This window comes from Vanessa cardui, chromosome 17 (assembly GCF_905220365.1).
Source record: "Vanessa cardui chromosome 17, ilVanCard2.1, whole genome shotgun sequence".
NCBI classification, from domain to species: Eukaryota; Metazoa; Arthropoda; class Insecta; order Lepidoptera; family Nymphalidae; genus Vanessa; species Vanessa cardui.
The window spans coordinates 6,730,835-6,749,105 of NC_061139.1; the positions used below are offsets into that span (position 1 = coordinate 6,730,835).

General features: G+C 31.8%; 3 protein-coding genes and 1 long non-coding RNA gene across 4 annotated transcripts; 2 read left to right on the forward strand and 2 right to left on the reverse strand.

Moving 5' to 3' along the window:
* Nucleotides 1-19: 19 nt before the first annotated feature.
* LOC124536733 lies at nt 20-1,070 on the reverse strand. The gene is made up of 2 exons (XR_006966898.1): nt 902-1,070; nt 20-308 (listed from the first exon to the last, which is right to left on the reverse strand). It is a non-coding gene; the product is annotated as an uncharacterized LOC124536733 (long non-coding RNA).
* LOC124536731 (inhibitor of growth protein 3) lies at nt 751-4,418 on the forward strand. The gene is made up of 11 exons (XM_047113310.1): nt 751-933; nt 1,091-1,162; nt 1,370-1,567; nt 1,725-1,866; nt 2,459-2,561; nt 2,715-2,804; nt 2,977-3,085; nt 3,217-3,304; nt 3,385-3,480; nt 3,767-3,905; nt 4,186-4,418. Exons 1-11 carry the CDS (start codon nt 906-908, stop codon nt 4,303-4,305), a joined length of 1,185 nt encoding a protein of 394 aa, XP_046969266.1. The 5' UTR covers nt 751-905; the 3' UTR covers nt 4,306-4,418.
* A 1,267-nt stretch (nt 4,419-5,685) lies between these two features.
* On the forward strand, nt 5,686-7,744 carry LOC124536943 (calcyclin-binding protein). The gene is made up of 5 exons (XM_047113612.1): nt 5,686-5,947; nt 6,032-6,245; nt 6,562-6,768; nt 7,077-7,239; nt 7,489-7,744. The coding sequence occupies exons 1-5, from the start codon at nt 5,924-5,926 to the stop codon at nt 7,580-7,582; spliced, it is 702 nt and encodes a 233-aa protein (XP_046969568.1). The 5' UTR covers nt 5,686-5,923; the 3' UTR covers nt 7,583-7,744.
* Nucleotides 7,745-7,810: 66 nt separating this feature from the next.
* Nucleotides 7,811-13,536, reverse strand: LOC124536942 (putative uncharacterized protein DDB_G0282133). Its single transcript, XM_047113611.1, has 2 exons — nt 8,064-13,536; nt 7,811-7,898 (listed from the first exon to the last, which is right to left on the reverse strand). Exons 1-2 carry the CDS (start codon nt 13,478-13,480, stop codon nt 7,853-7,855), a joined length of 5,463 nt encoding a protein of 1,820 aa, XP_046969567.1. The 5' UTR covers nt 13,481-13,536; the 3' UTR covers nt 7,811-7,852.
* Between the last annotated feature and the right edge of the window lie 4,735 nt (nt 13,537-18,271).

Consider the following 18,271-nt stretch of genomic DNA (forward strand, 5'->3'; position numbering starts at 1 on the left):
AGTTTAGAAATAAAATAAATGTAATTTACTATTTTATAATGAAGTTTATTAAATATTCAGATTATGACACCATGGTTTTATTTTATACGGTACTTGGTCCACTGGGCTTTTTCTTGGGAGCATACCCTATTCTGTTATGTATTTCTTCTGTTGTTTTGGTTCCACCCGCTAATGATTTAGGGGTATCTTCCTGCATTTCATTATTTACCGATGAATTAGTTGCTTGTTCGCGTCTATAAGCCTCATACTCTTGTAAATCATCAAGTTTGAGAGTTATTTCTGTTAAAGGTCTTCGTATCATTTTGAATCTGTAAATTTAAAGTATTACAATTATAATATGAACGCATCATAATTTGTATTTGCTGTGTTTAATTTTTTAATCTGAGAGTTGGTAGACTCTATGACAAACACATTGTAGTGATGCACATTTTAAGTTATCGATAATCAATATAATATTCTATAATATAATACTATAGACTATTTTTACAATATCTATGTATTAGATGTTGAAATATCTACAGTTAATTTTCAATCAAATTTAAATGATTACTTATTTATTACCTATAATATGAAGTTTTGTATAAAAATCTTAGAAATATGTCCTTTTAACTGGGTGTAATTATACATTTAAATCTTATATTCAAAGAACCTTGGCAAATGCTCGATATTAGTCAAGCTAAAATTAAAACTGTCATCGACAACTTTTCTAGGCTAACTTCGTAAAACACCGCCAAACATAGAAAGCATCGGACATCACTATCGTCATTATTGAGTGTTCTGTGTTCCGTGTACACGTCAGCGTGCTTAACATATTTTTCAATATTGATTGTTAAATTAACTAGCTGATATTCAATAGCGTAACATTAACTGTATTATTCAATAAAATCTTAAATCAACTCACCAAGATGCTGTATCTTGAAGATTATTTAGAAAGTAAGTCCTTCTATAATTGCTTTGTTACAAACATATACGCCATTACGGTTGGCAGCATTGAAACAAGCATAGTTTATTTTTGACCGCGACAATTTAAATTGTATTAAGAAGTAAATAACTAATTTTAACATAACTAACTCAGACATGTAACTTACAGTGATTGAGCATCTTCCTCAAGAATTAAGGGATAGATTCACAGAAATGAGGGAAATGGATTTATCAGTTCAGAGTAAGTAAATATATATTTTTAGTGAGCAAACATTCATAACTATAATCAGTATATTTTTGTCAAAAAATAATTGTTTTACTTGTACTTTCACATTTATTATTTTTGAAGGGAAATTGTGTTTCAAATGCTTTATTTTTCTACTGATTATTATTCAGTTTTGATAACTTATATAGCAAAACTTTATTTTAAATATATTTTATTTTTTAGATAACATGGACACATTAGAAAAGCGAGTTCGCACTTTATTTGGTGGGTGTCGACGTGGTGAGATAAATACAGACCAAGCCAATACAGAATTTACTGACATAAAGCGCGGTTACAATAAGACACTTGAAGAAGCTGATGAGAAAGTAACCTTGGCAAATCAGATGTATGATTTAGTAGACAGATATCTTCGAAGGCTAGGTATGTTAAATGAACATTTGACTTCACTTACTTCAAAATATTAAATCAATTATTAAAAATGGTGATCCGCAAAAAGCAATTATGAATAATGTATTTTTAAAATAGATAAGTATTTTTATGATGAATGTACAATAGCAATGTTGCTTGTAATTCACAGACACAGAGCTTCACAAATTCAAATGTGAACTGGAAGCTGATAATAAGGGTGTAACAGAGCTTCTAGAAAAACGTTCACTGGATCTCGACACAAACACAAATCATACCAGCACATCAAATAACAACCATTATAAGGATAGCAGGTGAATGAAACAAAATATTATTAAATAATATGAAAATTAAATACATATATTTACAATTGCTTTAAGTATAAGTGCTATGTACCCAGGGCCGTATTTAGGGGAGGGCAACTGGGGCAACTGCCCTGGGGCCTCCACATTAGTGGGGGCCACAGTTTTCAGCAAGTTAACAAATACCGAGATATAGTCAAATTATAATAATGTTACTATTGAATATTTTAAAAGTTACCGATACGAGTAAATAAATCATAGCTTACTGATTGAAATAAAAAAGTAATTAATTCATGATAATATAATTATTAGGTTGTTCATGCTTCTGTTTGTCTTGGCCCCCACTGCTTTGTGGCCCGGGGGCCTCCAGACCTTTAAATACGGCTCTGTATGTACCTAATGAAATATAATGGTATTTTATGAAAACAATAGTATAAAAAAATTTCATTACTATTCATACTAACAAAATTTTTCTAATTCTATTTATATTATTTGGAGCTAGTTGTTGGTTTGTAAAAATAAACAAAAAATTCATAGACATTTATGTGTGCAATCACCTTTATCTTTATTAATAATGCCTATCAAATTAATATCTTCTCTTAAGGTACCGCATCCGTGCTGAAAAGCGTCGCGATAGCTGGGCCACGCGTGACTCACGAGCTCACCAAAGCAATGGAAGCATTTCCAGATCTGAATCTGCTATTCCGGTACACATTTTTATTTATAACGCACACTGGCAACAATAGTGCTTTGCTGATTTAATCACTTAAAATTGAAATAGATTTCACTTAAAAGGCAAATAAAATATATGATATATTTTATTTGCCTTTTAAGTATAACTTTACTAACTATCGTTCTAGGCTGCACTGGGCAGAGATTCATACTCCTTGGGTCACGCTGGTAGTGCTATCGCGGCTGCTGCAAGTCAAGCTATAGCGGCTACACAACAGGTTAGTTTTTATCAAAATATTTATGATAAAATCATTGATAAAAAAATTGAAAACTCACTTGCTTACTAGTCTGTGTCAATCACTTTTTTAATTCCTATAAAACGTCTCTTATATTAGGAACCAAATTAAGTAATAGAAGACTTATTTCCATATTTATTTTTTTACCCCATAGATGCAACAAGGTCGACGCACCGCATCGTTAAAGGCGTCATATGAAGCAGTAGCTGGTGAACTGGCGCACCAAGCTCACCACCATGCTCATCATTCTCACCATGACCACAGTATGTATTATTCTAAATGTGTATATTTATCTATCTATTTATTTCAAATTCAAATCATTTTACTGTTGTTAATAATTTTATGAAAATAATTTAAACAAATTATATAAATTTAATATATAAAAATTTTACAGGTCAAACTGTACCAACAGCCCACACCCAGAGTACTAGTGCTCACTCAACTTCTAGTACATCATCTAACAAGCGGCACACCAAACAAAAGTGTGTATAAGTTTGCAAATTTATATAATATATACAGCATTTTTTTAAAAAGTATACTATGTTTTGAAATTATTGTACAGGAAAAGCACCTACAGTTCTTCAAGCAATGTTTCATCACTGCATTCTCAACAATCTGTCTCAGCAGCTGCTAGCCGATCTTCCTCTCCCACTGTCGGGTAAGAAATAATACATTAAAATAATAATGAGCGGTAAAAATGATTAAGCATTCTATTTATTATCATCATCAAGGACGTAACATCTAAATAATGTAAAAGTCTATTTGAATAAAGTATATTTTGATTTTGTTAATATTTCTTGCAGCACCATTGTCTATGTTTATTTAATTTTTATATTTTTTTAAGGTTTAAATGAACTATCTCCTTGCAACACTTTTCCATACTTATATAACTATATTTAAAAAAAAAAACTGACAAATAAAACCTCTTTTCTTTTTCTTTTTAGTGCAATGAGTACTGTTGTAAACAATGTAGCAATCGAAGAACCAATGGAGGAGGAATGGACGTACGATCCAAACGAGCCACGCTACTGCATCTGCAACCAAGTATCTTATGGGGACATGGTTGCTTGTGACAATCAAGATGTAAGTATTAAAAACGGAAATGTAATTTCAAAGTGCCACTTCCACACTACCTGACCTACTGATATTGATTGCAATTTAAGTTTATACTCAAACTTTTTTCCTGCACTAGAGTATTTAGAAGGTTCTTTTTAATTATTTACCTGCTTATCAACTCAAATTTCATTTTAATGTTTATATTTATAATGATTATGTATTCTATTTTATTCTCATGCTATATTATACATTCTTACTATATTTTGCAATAATAAAGTAATAATATATTGTTTATTGATTATTTCAGTGTCCATACGAGTGGTTCCATTATCCATGTGTTGGAATTACCGCACCTCCGAAGGGCAAGTGGTATTGCCCGCAGTGCCAAACTAACATGCGTAGGAACCGCGCTCATCGCAAGAACTGACTTCAATTACATGCTGTTGTAAAGTTGAAATCATTTTGATTGTTAACTTTAAATAATAACTATTAATGATTAATCATGATTACTTACAATCAATAATAAAACTATAATACTCATGGTGTTGATTCAAGCTGTTGATGTGTATAACAAGCTTAAAATTTACTTAAATATGTAAGAAAAAAAATATGCTTATGATACTGTCGGATATAATGACAGGACAGTCAAATAAAAAATAGTAAAATCGTGATCACCAGAAACTGGTATTATTTGTTTTGTATCAAATTCTTATTTATAAACAACTTTGAAGAATTGCGATTTACTACGATTTTTTAATACCATTTGTGGTTTAATAAACAAAATCTATTTACTATTTTTAACCTTAACTTTAAAAATAATAATGTTTCTGATATTCATTCATATAAAAGTTGAAGGCAAAAATGTTAAGAGTATTAAATATACTTTTAGCAATAAAACACTTGTGTTGTGTTTTATCTTAAGTCATTTATGAACATTCATTCCTATTAAATTCGTTAAGCGTGAATATATGTAAAAAATACTTAAACAACTAAATCTCTGAAAAATTGTAAAAAAAAATCAATTACGTCATCGTTGTAGATCTCTTGTACAACATTTATCTGTTCTATATGTCTATAAAAATATTCCTTAATAGAATGAATGAATAAGATGTATGTGTAATATTAAATTTGATCGCATTTTATAATGCAGTATGTATTAGGCTTAAATCATAAGAATACAACAGTAAATAAAGTTTTAAAAATATTTTCATTATATCATTTCTCTTTTTTAGTTATGCAAAATGAGTAAAGAGGTTTAATGATAAATCATAATCCTAATATTCTCTACATAAGTAATAAGCACAGAAAAGCATTTAAATCGTCATGTTACGCAGTTTATTTAAATGTAAAACTACCACCCTTTTGGAAAGTAAATTCTACCAACAAAAAACTCAGTATTTACTAATTTCCACCATTTTAGAATATGGCAATGAAGTCCAATTTTGTTTAGAAATCGTCAAATTTACAGCCTACTATTTAGTCAGAATTAAAGTAACAATAATATCTCACAGCCGAGCCAAAGTCTTTCTCTCCTTTGGACGTTTGAAGTTTTTTTCACTAGGATGTTCGAATTGGTAGTGTTGGTAGACAAACAAGGCAATATATAGTATATATACTAAGTAGACACATAGGCATAAGTTTCGAACACAAATATCAGATTGACCTTAAGATTAAAAAATAATATTGTTTTTACAAATCTTAGTTTTGGGTATTAGCACTTACTTAGGTACGTACCTAACCTTGGTTTTAAGAACCGAGTTTGCTATCTGTACAGCCATACCGATTACCGGAGAGTATAGTCTATGGTCATATCTATTTTTAGAACCATACTGTACTGTCAAATTAAATTACTGTGTCTAATATCTATCAAAAGCGCTGATTTACTCTTAAAGTATTGTTAACCTTTCGGCAAACGTTTCTATTTCATAAATTTGGAGTACCGGTTCACGCAAATAATTCACGTTGATTCTCGTTTGTGTTAAAAAAAACAACATTTCTCATAACAGTAATATCCAAAAGCCGAATTTGCTGTAATATTTCTCATCATGTCTGGTGCAAAAATCATCGAGGTATTGTTTTAATAAACTTGAAAAATAACTTTTAAAATTATTTTCTTATTGGTATTATACAATCTGGTATATATTTAATTTCAGTTGCGTAGTGATATCGACGAATTAAATGAACTGCTTAAACAAGCCAAGCGCAAGAAAGTTCTAGATATTCTTTCTCTGGAAATACGCAAACTTGAAACAGAATTAATTACCCTTAAGGAGAGTGAGAAAAATGAATCTGTTATGGAAGTTTCTCCTACACCCACTACATCAACACAGTCACAAAAGCGATATCAAATAAAATTAAATGGATATGGTAAAGTTCTGATACAAACAATATTATGTACACATTTTTTCAAGAAGAAAATAGTACTGCTTTATGAATGTTTAATTTTTAAAAAAGAATGGCAATGGATGATATGTTCTATAGACTCTTTATTTTAATTTTATAGAAATATAAACAAAAAAATATATGTATATCAAAATTTCAAAAAAGGTTATTAACCATTGAGAAATCATAGTTATTTACAAATACTTCATTATACAGATAATCACTCATGTTACAACTGAGTTAGCATTAAACTATCACTATTATTTAGGAGAGCTAATATGATTACTATTTTTAATTTCAGGCTGGGATCAATCAGATAAATATGTAAAAATATTTGTAACACTCAAAAATGTGCAAAATGTACCAAAAGAACAGGTCTACTGTAAGTTGACGGAGAGATCAATGGAGCTACATGTTGACAATTTGGAGAATAAAGATTATTTGCTTGTTATCAACAAACTGCTTAACTCTATAAATGTTGAAGAAAGTCATTGGAAACAAAAAACAGGTAAATTCAAATAATTGTATTTTCATTAACAAAAAAATTACAAAAAATATTACTGATCTACCAGTACATAGACTTTAGACTAAAGGTTAATATTAAATTATTAATTTTGTCATTTAAATTATTAATCATCTGGAAGACTATTTTCATTTATTTTGCTGTTACATCATCAGAGAATCTTATTAATTGAGCAGTCCACTTTAAATAATTATAATTGTGCCTAAAATAGTATGTTATTATCCGAACTACAAACAAATACATAGTAAATAGCTCTTTACATAGTAAGTAGCTCTTTATTTCTTAACTTTCAGATATGGTTGTCATTTTCCTGGCCAAATCACAACAGAATGTCAAGTGGTCTCACATGACAGAACTTGAAAAGAAATTCGAAGACCAGCGCAACAACAAATTTAAGACTGATGATATGGAAAAGAAAGATCCACAAGAATCTATCATGAGTCTCATGAAGAATATGTAAGTATGAAATGGAATAAATAATTGCCTGATAAATAGTCATTTTATTTTGATTCAAACTAACTTCTTCTTAGACATTTATGTTAATGATTTATCTTAGAAACAACTTAAGCAACACTTAAAAATTTAAATAAAGAGTTCTGTGGCCCAGACAACATAATAAACCCACTGCCTTCAAAAAGTAAAAAGATACTTGTAATCTAATTAATTTAATTACAAGAATTGTTTTTATTATGTTATTCTTTCCAGGTATGAAACTGGTGATGATGAAATGAAAAGAATGATTTCAAAAGCTTGGTATGAAGGTCAACAAAAGAAGAAGACAGACACATTGGACCTCTGATGTGTTTGTATAATTTTTTTAGACCATATTTTTAAGTTACATTTATTTGTAAGAATAATTTCAAAACAAACTAGAATATTTTATTTCTTGTAAGATCAATTATAATTGTACTTGCATTGATGTTGTAGGCTATTGAAGAAATTAAAAACATTACATTTTGAATACTTTTTTTATTTTTGCTAATTATAAGATAAACATTTTAAGGATATAACATTACATTTGTGTACAATTTTTCTATACATTGGTTACAAAATATAAAGATACAGCTTTTTAGTCCATTTTTAAATATTCGGTCGGTGTAAACCAGGTAGATATCCTGTAAAGAGAAATACACATTTTAATAGGTAATACAATTTGTAACAAAAAAGTAGATTTTTTAAATTTCATAAGTAACACTCGGTAAAACTTTGTTCTTAACAACCTAAAGAAATAAAATTAAAAGACTTACAGGGTATAATCAAAAACAAAAAATTTTGCTTACCACTTTGTATGTTTGTTTTGTTGATTGTATTTTGGCATCTTTATAATAATGCTAAATATATAGACAGCTTGCAGTGCGTAAAACAGATATTGCCATTTCATTTCAAAGACATGGTTTTCGTGCTGTAACTTATGAACTGGAATAGGTTTTTCATTATCTTCATATCGTACCGTAGCTAACCTTCGCATATCAATAGGCGTTTCTGCCTGAGGCATTTTAGTTTGTCTTCTTTCATCGCGAGCATTTCGTGCCTCATGCCTTCTATTTGATAATAGGTTTTCGTAAATCATGTTTCGCGATTGTTGACGATTATCGATTTCAGTGGTACTCCTTGATAAATGAATGTCGCTTGCTTTTCTGTTATTTCTAGAAGTGACCATGTTTTCATCCTGTCGAACACTAGCTCTGGTTTGAACCCTACGCTGTAAATTGTAAATGTGGCTTCTATCAGTATTCATTTCATATCTATCTGATCGTCGTCGGTCATCTCGCTCGATATTAATACGGTTTTCTCTGGACCTTACATATTGTGATTCTCTTAAAATTCGTCGAGCATCATAGCGTACACGGTTTTCTGGTGATAATCTCAATGCTTTACGACTACGTCTTGACATTGTAGTTGCAATGAAGTTTCGCTGTATTCTTTCAGACCGTCTTAACTCGTTTACACGAAATTCTTGTGATGGAACATTACGCCGAACTATTCTTGTACTATCCCTATTTAAATCTCTTTCAATCTGACGCCGTTGAACTATTCTCATATTTTCATTCGTATCTCTAATATCGCGATTTCTTATTTCCAATCTGTTATTTATGTTGACACGATTCATTTTATGCCCAAAGTCATCTCTCACTTCCCTGTTCTCTGAAATTTCAATTTCATTTATGTTTCGCGTAGACCTAATATTGTTATTTACTTTCCTTCTGTCAAATCTAGACCTCACTGTTTCGCGTTCCCTCATTTCCAATCTAGAATTCATATTTACACGATTCATTTCAGGTCTAATGTTTTCTCTGTTCTCTGAAGTTTCCATTTCATTTATGCTTCTAGTTGATCTGATATTGTTATTTCTAATCTTTCTATCAGGTCTAGATATAACTGTTTCGCGTTCCCTCAGTTCCAATCTAGAATTCATATTTACACGATTAATTTTAGGTTCAATGTTTTCTCTGTTCTCTGAAGTTTCAATTTCATTTATGCTCCTAATTGATCTGATATTGTTATTCCTAATCTTTCTATCAGGTCTAGATATAACTGTTTCGCGTTCCCTCATTTCCAATCTAGAATTCATATTTACACGATTCATTTTAGGTCCAATGTTTTCTCTGTTCTCTGAAGTTTTCATTTCATTTATGCTCCTAATTGATCTGATATTGTTATTCCTACTCCTTCTATCAGGTCTAAATACAACTGTTTCGTGTTCCCTCATTTCCAATCTGGTATTCATATTTGCTCGACTCATTTTAGGTCCTACGTTTTCTCTTACTTTTCTGTCCTCTGAATTTTCATTAATGTTTCTAGTAGATCTGGCATTGTTATGTACGTTCCTTCGGTCTAGTCTAGACAAAACTGTTTCGCGTTCATTAATTTCCGATCTAGTATTCATGTTTACACGATTCATTTGAAGTCTAAAGTTATCTCTTACTTCCCTGTTATCTGAAGTTTCTTTGACATTTGTATTTCTAGTAGATCTGGCATTGTTATGTTCATTCCTTCGGTCAAGTCGTGATAACACTGTTTCGCGTTGATTCATTTGCAATCTAGTATTTATGTTTACACGATTCATTTTATGTCCAAATACATCTCTTACTTCTCTGCTCTCTGAAGTTTCTTTGTCATTTGTATTCCTAGTAGATCTGGCATTGTTATTTTCATTCCTTCGGTCAAATCTAGACCTCACTGTTTCGCGTTCATTCATTTCCAATCTAGTATTCATGTTTACACGATTCATTTTATGTCCAAATACATCTCTTATTTCTCTGTTCTCTGAAGTTTCTTTGTCATTTGTATTCCTAGTAGATCTGGCATTGTTATGTTCATTCCTTCGGTCAAATCTAGACCTCACTATTTCGCGTTCCCTCATTTCCAATCTAGAATTCATAATTACACGATTCATTTTAGGCCTAATGTTTTCTCTGTTCTCTGAAGTTTCCATTTCATTTATGCTCCTAGTTGATCTGATATTGTTATTTCTTATCCTTCTATCAGGTCTAGATATAATTGTTTTGCGTTCATTCATTTCCAACGCAGTATTCATGTTTACACGATTCATTTTACGTCTAAATTCATCTCTGACTTCCCTGTTCTCTGAAGTTTCTTTGTCATTTGTATTCCTAGTAGATCTAGCATTATTATGTACATCCCTTCGGTCAAATCTAGACCTCACTATTTCGCGTTCCCTTAGTTCCAATCTTGAATTCATACTTACACGATTAATTTCAGGTCTAATGTTTTCTCCGTTCTCTGAAGTTTCCATTTCATTTATGCTCCTAGTTGATCTGATATTGATATTTCTAATCCTTCTATCAGGTCTAGATATAACTGGTTCGCGTTCCCTCATTTCCAATCTAGAATTCATATTTACACGATTCATTTTAGGTCCAATGTTTTCTCTGTTCTCTGAAGTTTTCATTTCATTTATGCTCCTAATTGATCTGATATTGTTATTCCTACTCCTTCTATCAGGTCTAAATACAACTGTTTCGTGTTCCCTCATTTCCAATCTGGTATTCATATTTGCTCGACTCATTTTAGGTCCTACGTTTTCTCTTACTTTTCTGTCCTCTGAATTTTCATTAATGTTTCTAGTAGATCTGGCATTGTTATGTACGTTCCTTCGGTCTAGTCTAGACAAAACTGTTTCGCGTTCATTAATTTCCGATCTAGTATTCATGTTTACACGATTCATTTGAAGTCTAAAGTTATCTCTTACTTCCCTGTTATCTGAAGTTTCTTTGACATTTGTATTTCTAGTAGATCTGGCATTGTTATGTTCATTCCTTCGGTCAAGTCGTGATAACACTGTTTCGCGTTGATTCATTTGCAATCTAGTATTTATGTTTACACGATTCATTTTATGTCCAAATACATCTCTTACTTCTCTGCTCTCTGAAGTTTCTTTGTCATTTGTATTCCTAGTAGATCTGGCATTGTTATTTTCATTCCTTCGGTCAAATCTAGACCTCACTGTTTCGCGTTCATTCATTTCCAATCTAGTATTCATGTTTACACGATTCATTTTATGTCCAAATACATCTCTTATTTCTCTGTTCTCTGAAGTTTCTTTGTCATTTGTATTCCTAGTAGATCTGGCATTGTTATGTTCATTCCTTCGGTCAAATCTAGACCTCACTATTTCGCGTTCCCTCATTTCCAATCTAGAATTCATAATTACACGATTCATTTTAGGCCTAATGTTTTCTCTGTTCTCTGAAGTTTCCATTTCATTTATGCTCCTAGTTGATCTGATATTGTTATTTCTTATCCTTCTATCAGGTCTAGATATAATTGTTTTGCGTTCATTCATTTCCAACGCAGTATTCATGTTTACACGATTCATTTTACGTCTAAATTCATCTCTGACTTCCCTGTTCTCTGAAGTTTCTTTGTCATTTGTATTCCTAGTAGATCTAGCATTATTATGTACATCCCTTCGGTCAAATCTAGACCTCACTATTTCGCGTTCCCTTAGTTCCAATCTTGAATTCATACTTACACGATTAATTTCAGGTCTAATGTTTTCTCCGTTCTCTGAAGTTTCCATTTCATTTATGCTCCTAGTTGATCTGATATTGATATTTCTAATCCTTCTATCAGGTCTAGATATAACTGGTTCGCGTTCCCTCATTTCCAATCTGGAATTCATATTTACTCGACTCATTTTGGGTTCTTCGTTTTCTCTTACTTCTCTGTTCTCTGAAGCTTCCATGTTATTTATGCTCCTAGTAGATCTGATATTGTTATTACTACTCCTTCTATCAGGTCTAGATACAACTGTTTCGCGATCCCTCATTTCCAATCTGGAATTCGTATTTACACGATTCATTTTGGGTCCTACGTTTTCTCTTAATTTCCTGTCCTCTGAAATTTCTTTTATGTTTCTGGTAGATCTGTCATTGTTATACACAGTTCTTCGGTCAAGTCTAGACAAAACTGTTTTGCGTTCCTTAATTTCCAATCTAGTATTCATGTTTACACGATTCATTTTTAATCTAAAGTCATCTCTTACTTCCCTGTTCTCTGGAGTTTCTATTTCATTTGTATTTCTAGTAGATCTGGCATTGTTACGTACATTCCTTCGGTCAAGTCTTGACAACACTCTTTCGCGTTCATTAATTTCCAATCTAGTATTCATGTTTCCACGATTCATTTTACGTCGAACGTCATCTCTTACTTCCCTGTTCTCTGAAGCTTCCATTTCATTGATGTTCCTAGTTGATCTAGCATTGTTATTTCCATTCCTGCTGTCAAATCTAGACTTAGAAGTTTCGCGTTCCTTCATTGCTAATCTGGAATTCATATTTTCTCTAGAGTCCATTCTATCGAGGCTTCTTAAATTAATTCTTCGATAATTTCTCGACTCTCCTTGAGAAAGATCTTCGTGTAAATCTCGCTGCATTCCAAGTCTACTGTTGCGATCATTTGATAGTTTATTATTATTATTGGGTCGTTCAGACCTTATTGTTCTTAAGTTACGTAGATCAGGTTCTTCAAGAATATATCTATCATTAGTTTTAGAATATCTAACATGGTTAAAGCCAATTCTCATAGCGTCGCTATTTGTAAAACGTCGTCTATTTAGTTCGTCATAATCAGAAAACTCGCGTCGTGTTTTATCTCTATTATTACCCATGCGACGTTCGATATAATTGTATCGGTTTACATCTCTATTTTCCAAGGGAGTTCTTGTGGCATATTGTTTTCTGTAATCGTCACGAGATAACGAGGTAGTTCGGATATTCCTTTGGTATTCTGTATCTCGACGAATGGTATTTCTAGTGAACCTGCTATTTCGGAAGTTGCTACGTAAATCATTGCTGCGCTCGTAAGTGCTTTCAACGAAATTTTGTTCTCTGTCATCTCTTTTATCTCGTATATTTACTGAAGGACTGATAGTTTGACGATTTTCATCACGGGAATGGTGTTTTGTGTCCCTTACTTGCCATCTTTTTGATAGGCGAACTATTTCAGTGTCCCGTATGTTAAAACTTTGATAATTATCTAACGGATTCAGTTGTCGTATTTCAGGTAAAAATTGGCGTTCTCGATTATTTTCGTAGGAGAAGCCTTTATCGGAGGGAGAGATACGTGGCGAGTGATCGTAGCATCTGTCCCTTCCATCAATGAAATGGCGCTCTGATGTTGTTATATGTAATATGGCAAAAATTGAAAATAATAGTAAACGCCACTTATTCATAGTATTAACTTGTTGTACTAGTTTTTATTATTTTCTTGACTGTAACTGTAGGAAGATGCTTTTGTACTGATGCTTTGGAACAGACAACGTGCCCTTTTATACTGTACCGATGACTATGGCGATTAAACTGTTATTAAACGCAAGAACGGATCCAATTTTCGAATAACCTTTAGGAGTATTTAGACGTGGGAACAGATAGTCTTGATACTCGTATGGGTCAAATACAAAGAAATTCTTCTGGTATTTGAACCGTCAAAAAATTTGCCTGACGCAAACCCGGGCGAATAAAAAATTAAAGGCTTATCAAAGCTACTGTACTTTAATTATATTACACTATCATATAACTACAGTATAATAGTTTTAGTAATGTGTTCAAAATTTCAAAAATACACTGTTTAACTTATATTCAACACATATTTTATCATTTCATTCATGTTTTTATTAATAAAAAAAGAACATTCTAGTCTTTTTGCAATCGCAAGTATTAAAAATACTTGGTTAGGCTATAACCACCCCATTCGCTTTATCTCTGGTCGCAGCTGCACAAGAAAATTTGTCCTCGCGCGAAATAATTATCTGATCAAACCCATTGGAGCAATATATGGAAGTCTTATATTAAAAGCATACATGACGTCAAACGAAAGTTATTTTTGAACGAAATTTTTTTCGTCCTTGAATATATATAAAATAAAATAAATAATATACTAGCATAGTACATAAATTGTAAAAAAAATATAAGCACATAGGTATGTATTTTATCACTTCTTTTCGTTTTAATTACATATTCGTTTTTGAATTCCGTATGTATGTATCTGTATTAATATATAAAGATTCTCTTAATACCCATCTAGTAAGTATTTATGAAAACTTAATTTTAATATGTGACGAAGAAAGGCACGTGGAAAATCATCCATCCCACGCAACCATGATTCTTATAATGCCTTTTTTAAACTTATAATACAATACATTAAATGCCTTAACATTAATTCTTTTGTAAATAAATATTTATCTGGATATGTACAAAATATCTTGTTTATAAAAATGTACTTATATTGTATGTAAGTATGTATTATTTACCAGACTTAAAAATTTCAAAATAGATAGACAAATAGCTGGTACTGTTTTTGTAGCTTGCAAAGTATAGCCTTATTAATTTAAGATATTTTTAATTCAAATGTTTGGAGACACACTTCCATTTGAAGTTAAAAATTGAGGAAACAATAATAACCTGATCTGTTTCCTAATTGATAAAACAAATAAAATAAATGCCATATTATATTATATATTATCTTTCTGTAAAAGTTACTTTTTATATAATGGTGACGTAGAGCATAAGTCAGCATACCTTTCTTGTCTGAAAACACAATGTTAGGTTTTATGGCTTTTTTAAAACCGTTTTATAGAACTTTTTTGTACCTAAAGGTTCTACACTAAAAAAAGCCATTTGTCATCGGTAAACAAGGAAATAAAACAAATGCCTCTTATAAAAATATTTTTAACGTATATCGGGAAAAAAAAGTACCAAACATAGTTCCCTGTGGAATGCCCATTCATGTCATATCTAAGATACCGTGGTGGTAAATGTTCTCCACTGGCCTTAACTCTTGGTAAGGTGAGAAACGTTAAACATACATCCACCAACTATATTGGTGACTATAGTTCCACTAGATTACTCACTTAAAAAACCAAAATAATGTTTACCGGTAAAATGAGTAGCCGGTACCTACCCCGACGGGTTTGCACAAAGCCTTAATAGGGCTTTACCAACACCAACTATTTATGGAAACGTGACCCTTGTCGTTATAAAGAATATCAAGAGCTTTCTTTACCTTGAATACATATTGAGAGAAATGAGAATTTTTAATTGTAATAAGCAGCTCGTCACATTTATTTCCCTTTCAAGCCGAGATGGCCCAGTCAAGCCGAAATAGCCCAGTGGTTAGAAGGCTTGCAACTTAACTGATAATCGTGGGTTCAAACCCAGGCAAGCAAACCTGAATATTCATCTGCTAAATTTGTGTTTATAATTCATCTCGTGCTTGGCGGTGAAGGAAAATCGTGAGGAAACCTGCATGTACCTAATTTCATACAAATTCTGCCATATATGTATTCCATTAACCCGCATTGGAATAGCATGGTGGAATAGGTTCAAACCTTCTCCTCATATTTTTTTTTGTAGTGTATAGGTTGGCGGACGAGCATATGGGCCACCTGATGGTAAGTGGTCAGCATCACCCATAGACAATGACGCTGTAAGAAATATTAACTATTCTTTACATCGTCAATGTGCCACCAACCTTGGGTACTAAGTTGTTATGTCCCTTGTGCCTCTAGTTACACTGGCTCACTCACCCTTCAAACCGGAACACAACAATACTGAGTACTGTCATTTGGCGGTAGAATAACTGATGAGTGGGTGGTACCTACCCAGACGGGCTAGCACAAAGCCCTACCACCAAGTAATGGGAGAAGAGGCTTTAACTGAGCAGTGGGAAATTTACAGGCTGTTGTTGTTTGTACAAGCCATTGGCGTAAATAAACTTAAGTTCCTCCGCCACTTAGATACACTTTTATTGCGAAAAATTGTTATAATAATTTCTTTAAAGGTCATGAAAATTCAATACCGACTAGTTTTATGTGAAGATTTAACATTCTATTCTAATTTGAAAGTGAATACTAGATAGTTTTTATATGTTAAGTAATATTGTTTTGGTATACTAATACTCCCATCTTTAAGTAAAATTTTCGAAAAAAATATTTTAAATCAACTTCTTATCCATTTTGGTACAAATACCATTTTTCATAGTGAGCAATTTGGTTTTACAAGAGGTCGATCAACAACCGATGCGGGAATTGCGCTTCTTAAGCGTATTTACGATGCTTGGGAGAAATCACAGAATGCTATTGGAGTATTCTGTGATTTATCTAAAGCATTTGATTGTGTAAAACACGAGATGCTTCTTTATAAGCTCAAATATACTTAAGTCAAAGAATCCAGCAAGTTTTCATTAATGGAATAAAGTCTACTGGATCTACGTTAAAAATAGGTGTTCCACAAGATTCAATTTTGGTTCCTTTCTATTTCTAATATATATAAATGACCTCCCTTTCTTTGTTAAAGGTATTTGTGATATAGTATTGTTTGCTGACGATACTTCACTGTTTTTTAAGGTTGGTTTAAAGTAAATAATTTGGTTTTGAATACTCAAAAAACAAAATGTGTAGTTTTAACCTAACCAATGTTAGAAAGCAAAATTATAATATATCTTTAAGCGGTGGCCCGCTTGATGTAGCCGATACTACGGTGTTCTTGGGAATAGAATTGGATTCCAAACTTCAGAGGAGTCCCCATTTGTGGTCCCTAACAGGAAGACTCAGCTCCGCAGCATACGCGGTTAGAAAAGTTAGACAACTAACTGATATTGATACCGCTCGTTTAGTTTATTTTGGTTATTTTCACAGTATTATGTCATATGGCATATTACTTTGGGGTAACGCTGCAGATCTTGCATCTGATCTGATATTGAATCTGTCTTTATTTTACAAAAGGGAGCAATCCGGTTTATTTATTATCTTTGAGCTAGAGACTCTCTTCGGGATTTTTTTAACAGAGTAGGAATACTCACTGTTGCGTCGCAATATATTTACAACAATATCATGTATATTCACAGTAACATTGATCACTTTGATAAAATCAGTGATAATCATTGTATATGCACTAGAAGTAAGGATAAGCTTATAACGCCAAGTTTCCAAATCCGCAAAGTCAATAAATCTTTCTTGGGGCAAGGTATCCATTTCTATAATAAAATTCCGCAGACATTTTTAACTTTGCCGTCTCGTAAATTCAAATCGTTTATAAAGAATACATTGGTAAAAAAGGCGTATTATTCGATACAAGATTTTGTGGATGATAAAAAAGCGTGGAATTAATACCTGTTGACTTCCAGGCAGGCTATATTAATTTAAATAATAATTGTATTAACTAACATGATTGTACTTTTTTTAAATGTTGAAAAAGAGTAGGTAGGTAACTACTGAGTTTCTTGTCGGTTCTTCTCGGTAAAATCTACCTAGTGGTAGCTTCATCTATCTAGTGGTAGCTTCACTTAATTGTTAAATGACGTTTCAAAAGTGCTTGAAAAAGCCCACTTGAATAAAGTATATTTTGATTTTAATTTTGATTGTATATGTACAAGTTATCTTATTTCTACAGTAATAGCTGTTACTAATTATTTCGCTTCCTGATCATTTTTCGATAAATATTAAGTACATTATTAACGTAATGTTAATCACTACGTAATATAAATGTATTGTATACTTTATGTACCTTTAAAATTACAGAGCGGATTTTGATGGTTTTTTTTTTCGTCCGCAATTGTCTTATAGATATGCCACGGAAACCATTTTTTACACTTTTAACGAAAAATAATGGCTTACTTAGGGAGCTATTTTAAGAAATACGGCATTATTTCTCATTATATTAATTTGTGCATTAAATGTACATAGATTGCCTTTACAATGTCTAATTTAAATTAATATTTTTTAAATATATTATAGATTTAAAATGCAGGAACACAGCAGATTGCATTGTCTAATAATAAAAAAGTTCTAAATAGTAAATTTAGTTTACTAATGTAATTAGCATTGCACCCACGTGACGTCGGGAGGACGGGCGGGTTATCTAGTGTAGAATAATAATTTATTTGTATACATACATACATACGCAGAAGTATATGAAGCATACTTGAGTTGTAAGAAACTTTGTACTTACACATAAATAAAGTGTAT

Coding starts and splice junctions, on each gene's coding strand:
- LOC124536731 (XM_047113310.1), top strand. CDS start 906: ATGCTGTATCTTGAAGATTATTTAGAAA. Junction 1,568..1,724: donor CAGATATCTTCGAAGGCTAG/GTATGTTAAATG, acceptor TGTAATTCACAG/ACACAGAGCTTCACAAATTC. Junction 3,906..4,185: donor TTGCTTGTGACAATCAAGAT/GTAAGTATTAAA, acceptor TGATTATTTCAG/TGTCCATACGAGTGGTTCCA.
- LOC124536942 (XM_047113611.1), bottom strand. CDS start 13,480: ATGAATAAGTGGCGTTTACTATTATTTTCAATTTTTGCCATATTACAT. Junction 7,899..8,063: donor CAAAACAAACATACAAAGTG/GTAAGCAAAATT, acceptor TTCTCTTTACAG/GATATCTACCTGGTTTACAC.
- LOC124536943 (XM_047113612.1), top strand. CDS start 5,924: ATGTCTGGTGCAAAAATCATCGAG. Junction 6,246..6,561: donor AATAAAATTAAATGGATATG/GTAAAGTTCTGA, acceptor TTTTAATTTCAG/GCTGGGATCAATCAGATAAA. Junction 7,240..7,488: donor ATGAGTCTCATGAAGAATAT/GTAAGTATGAAA, acceptor TATTCTTTCCAG/GTATGAAACTGGTGATGATG.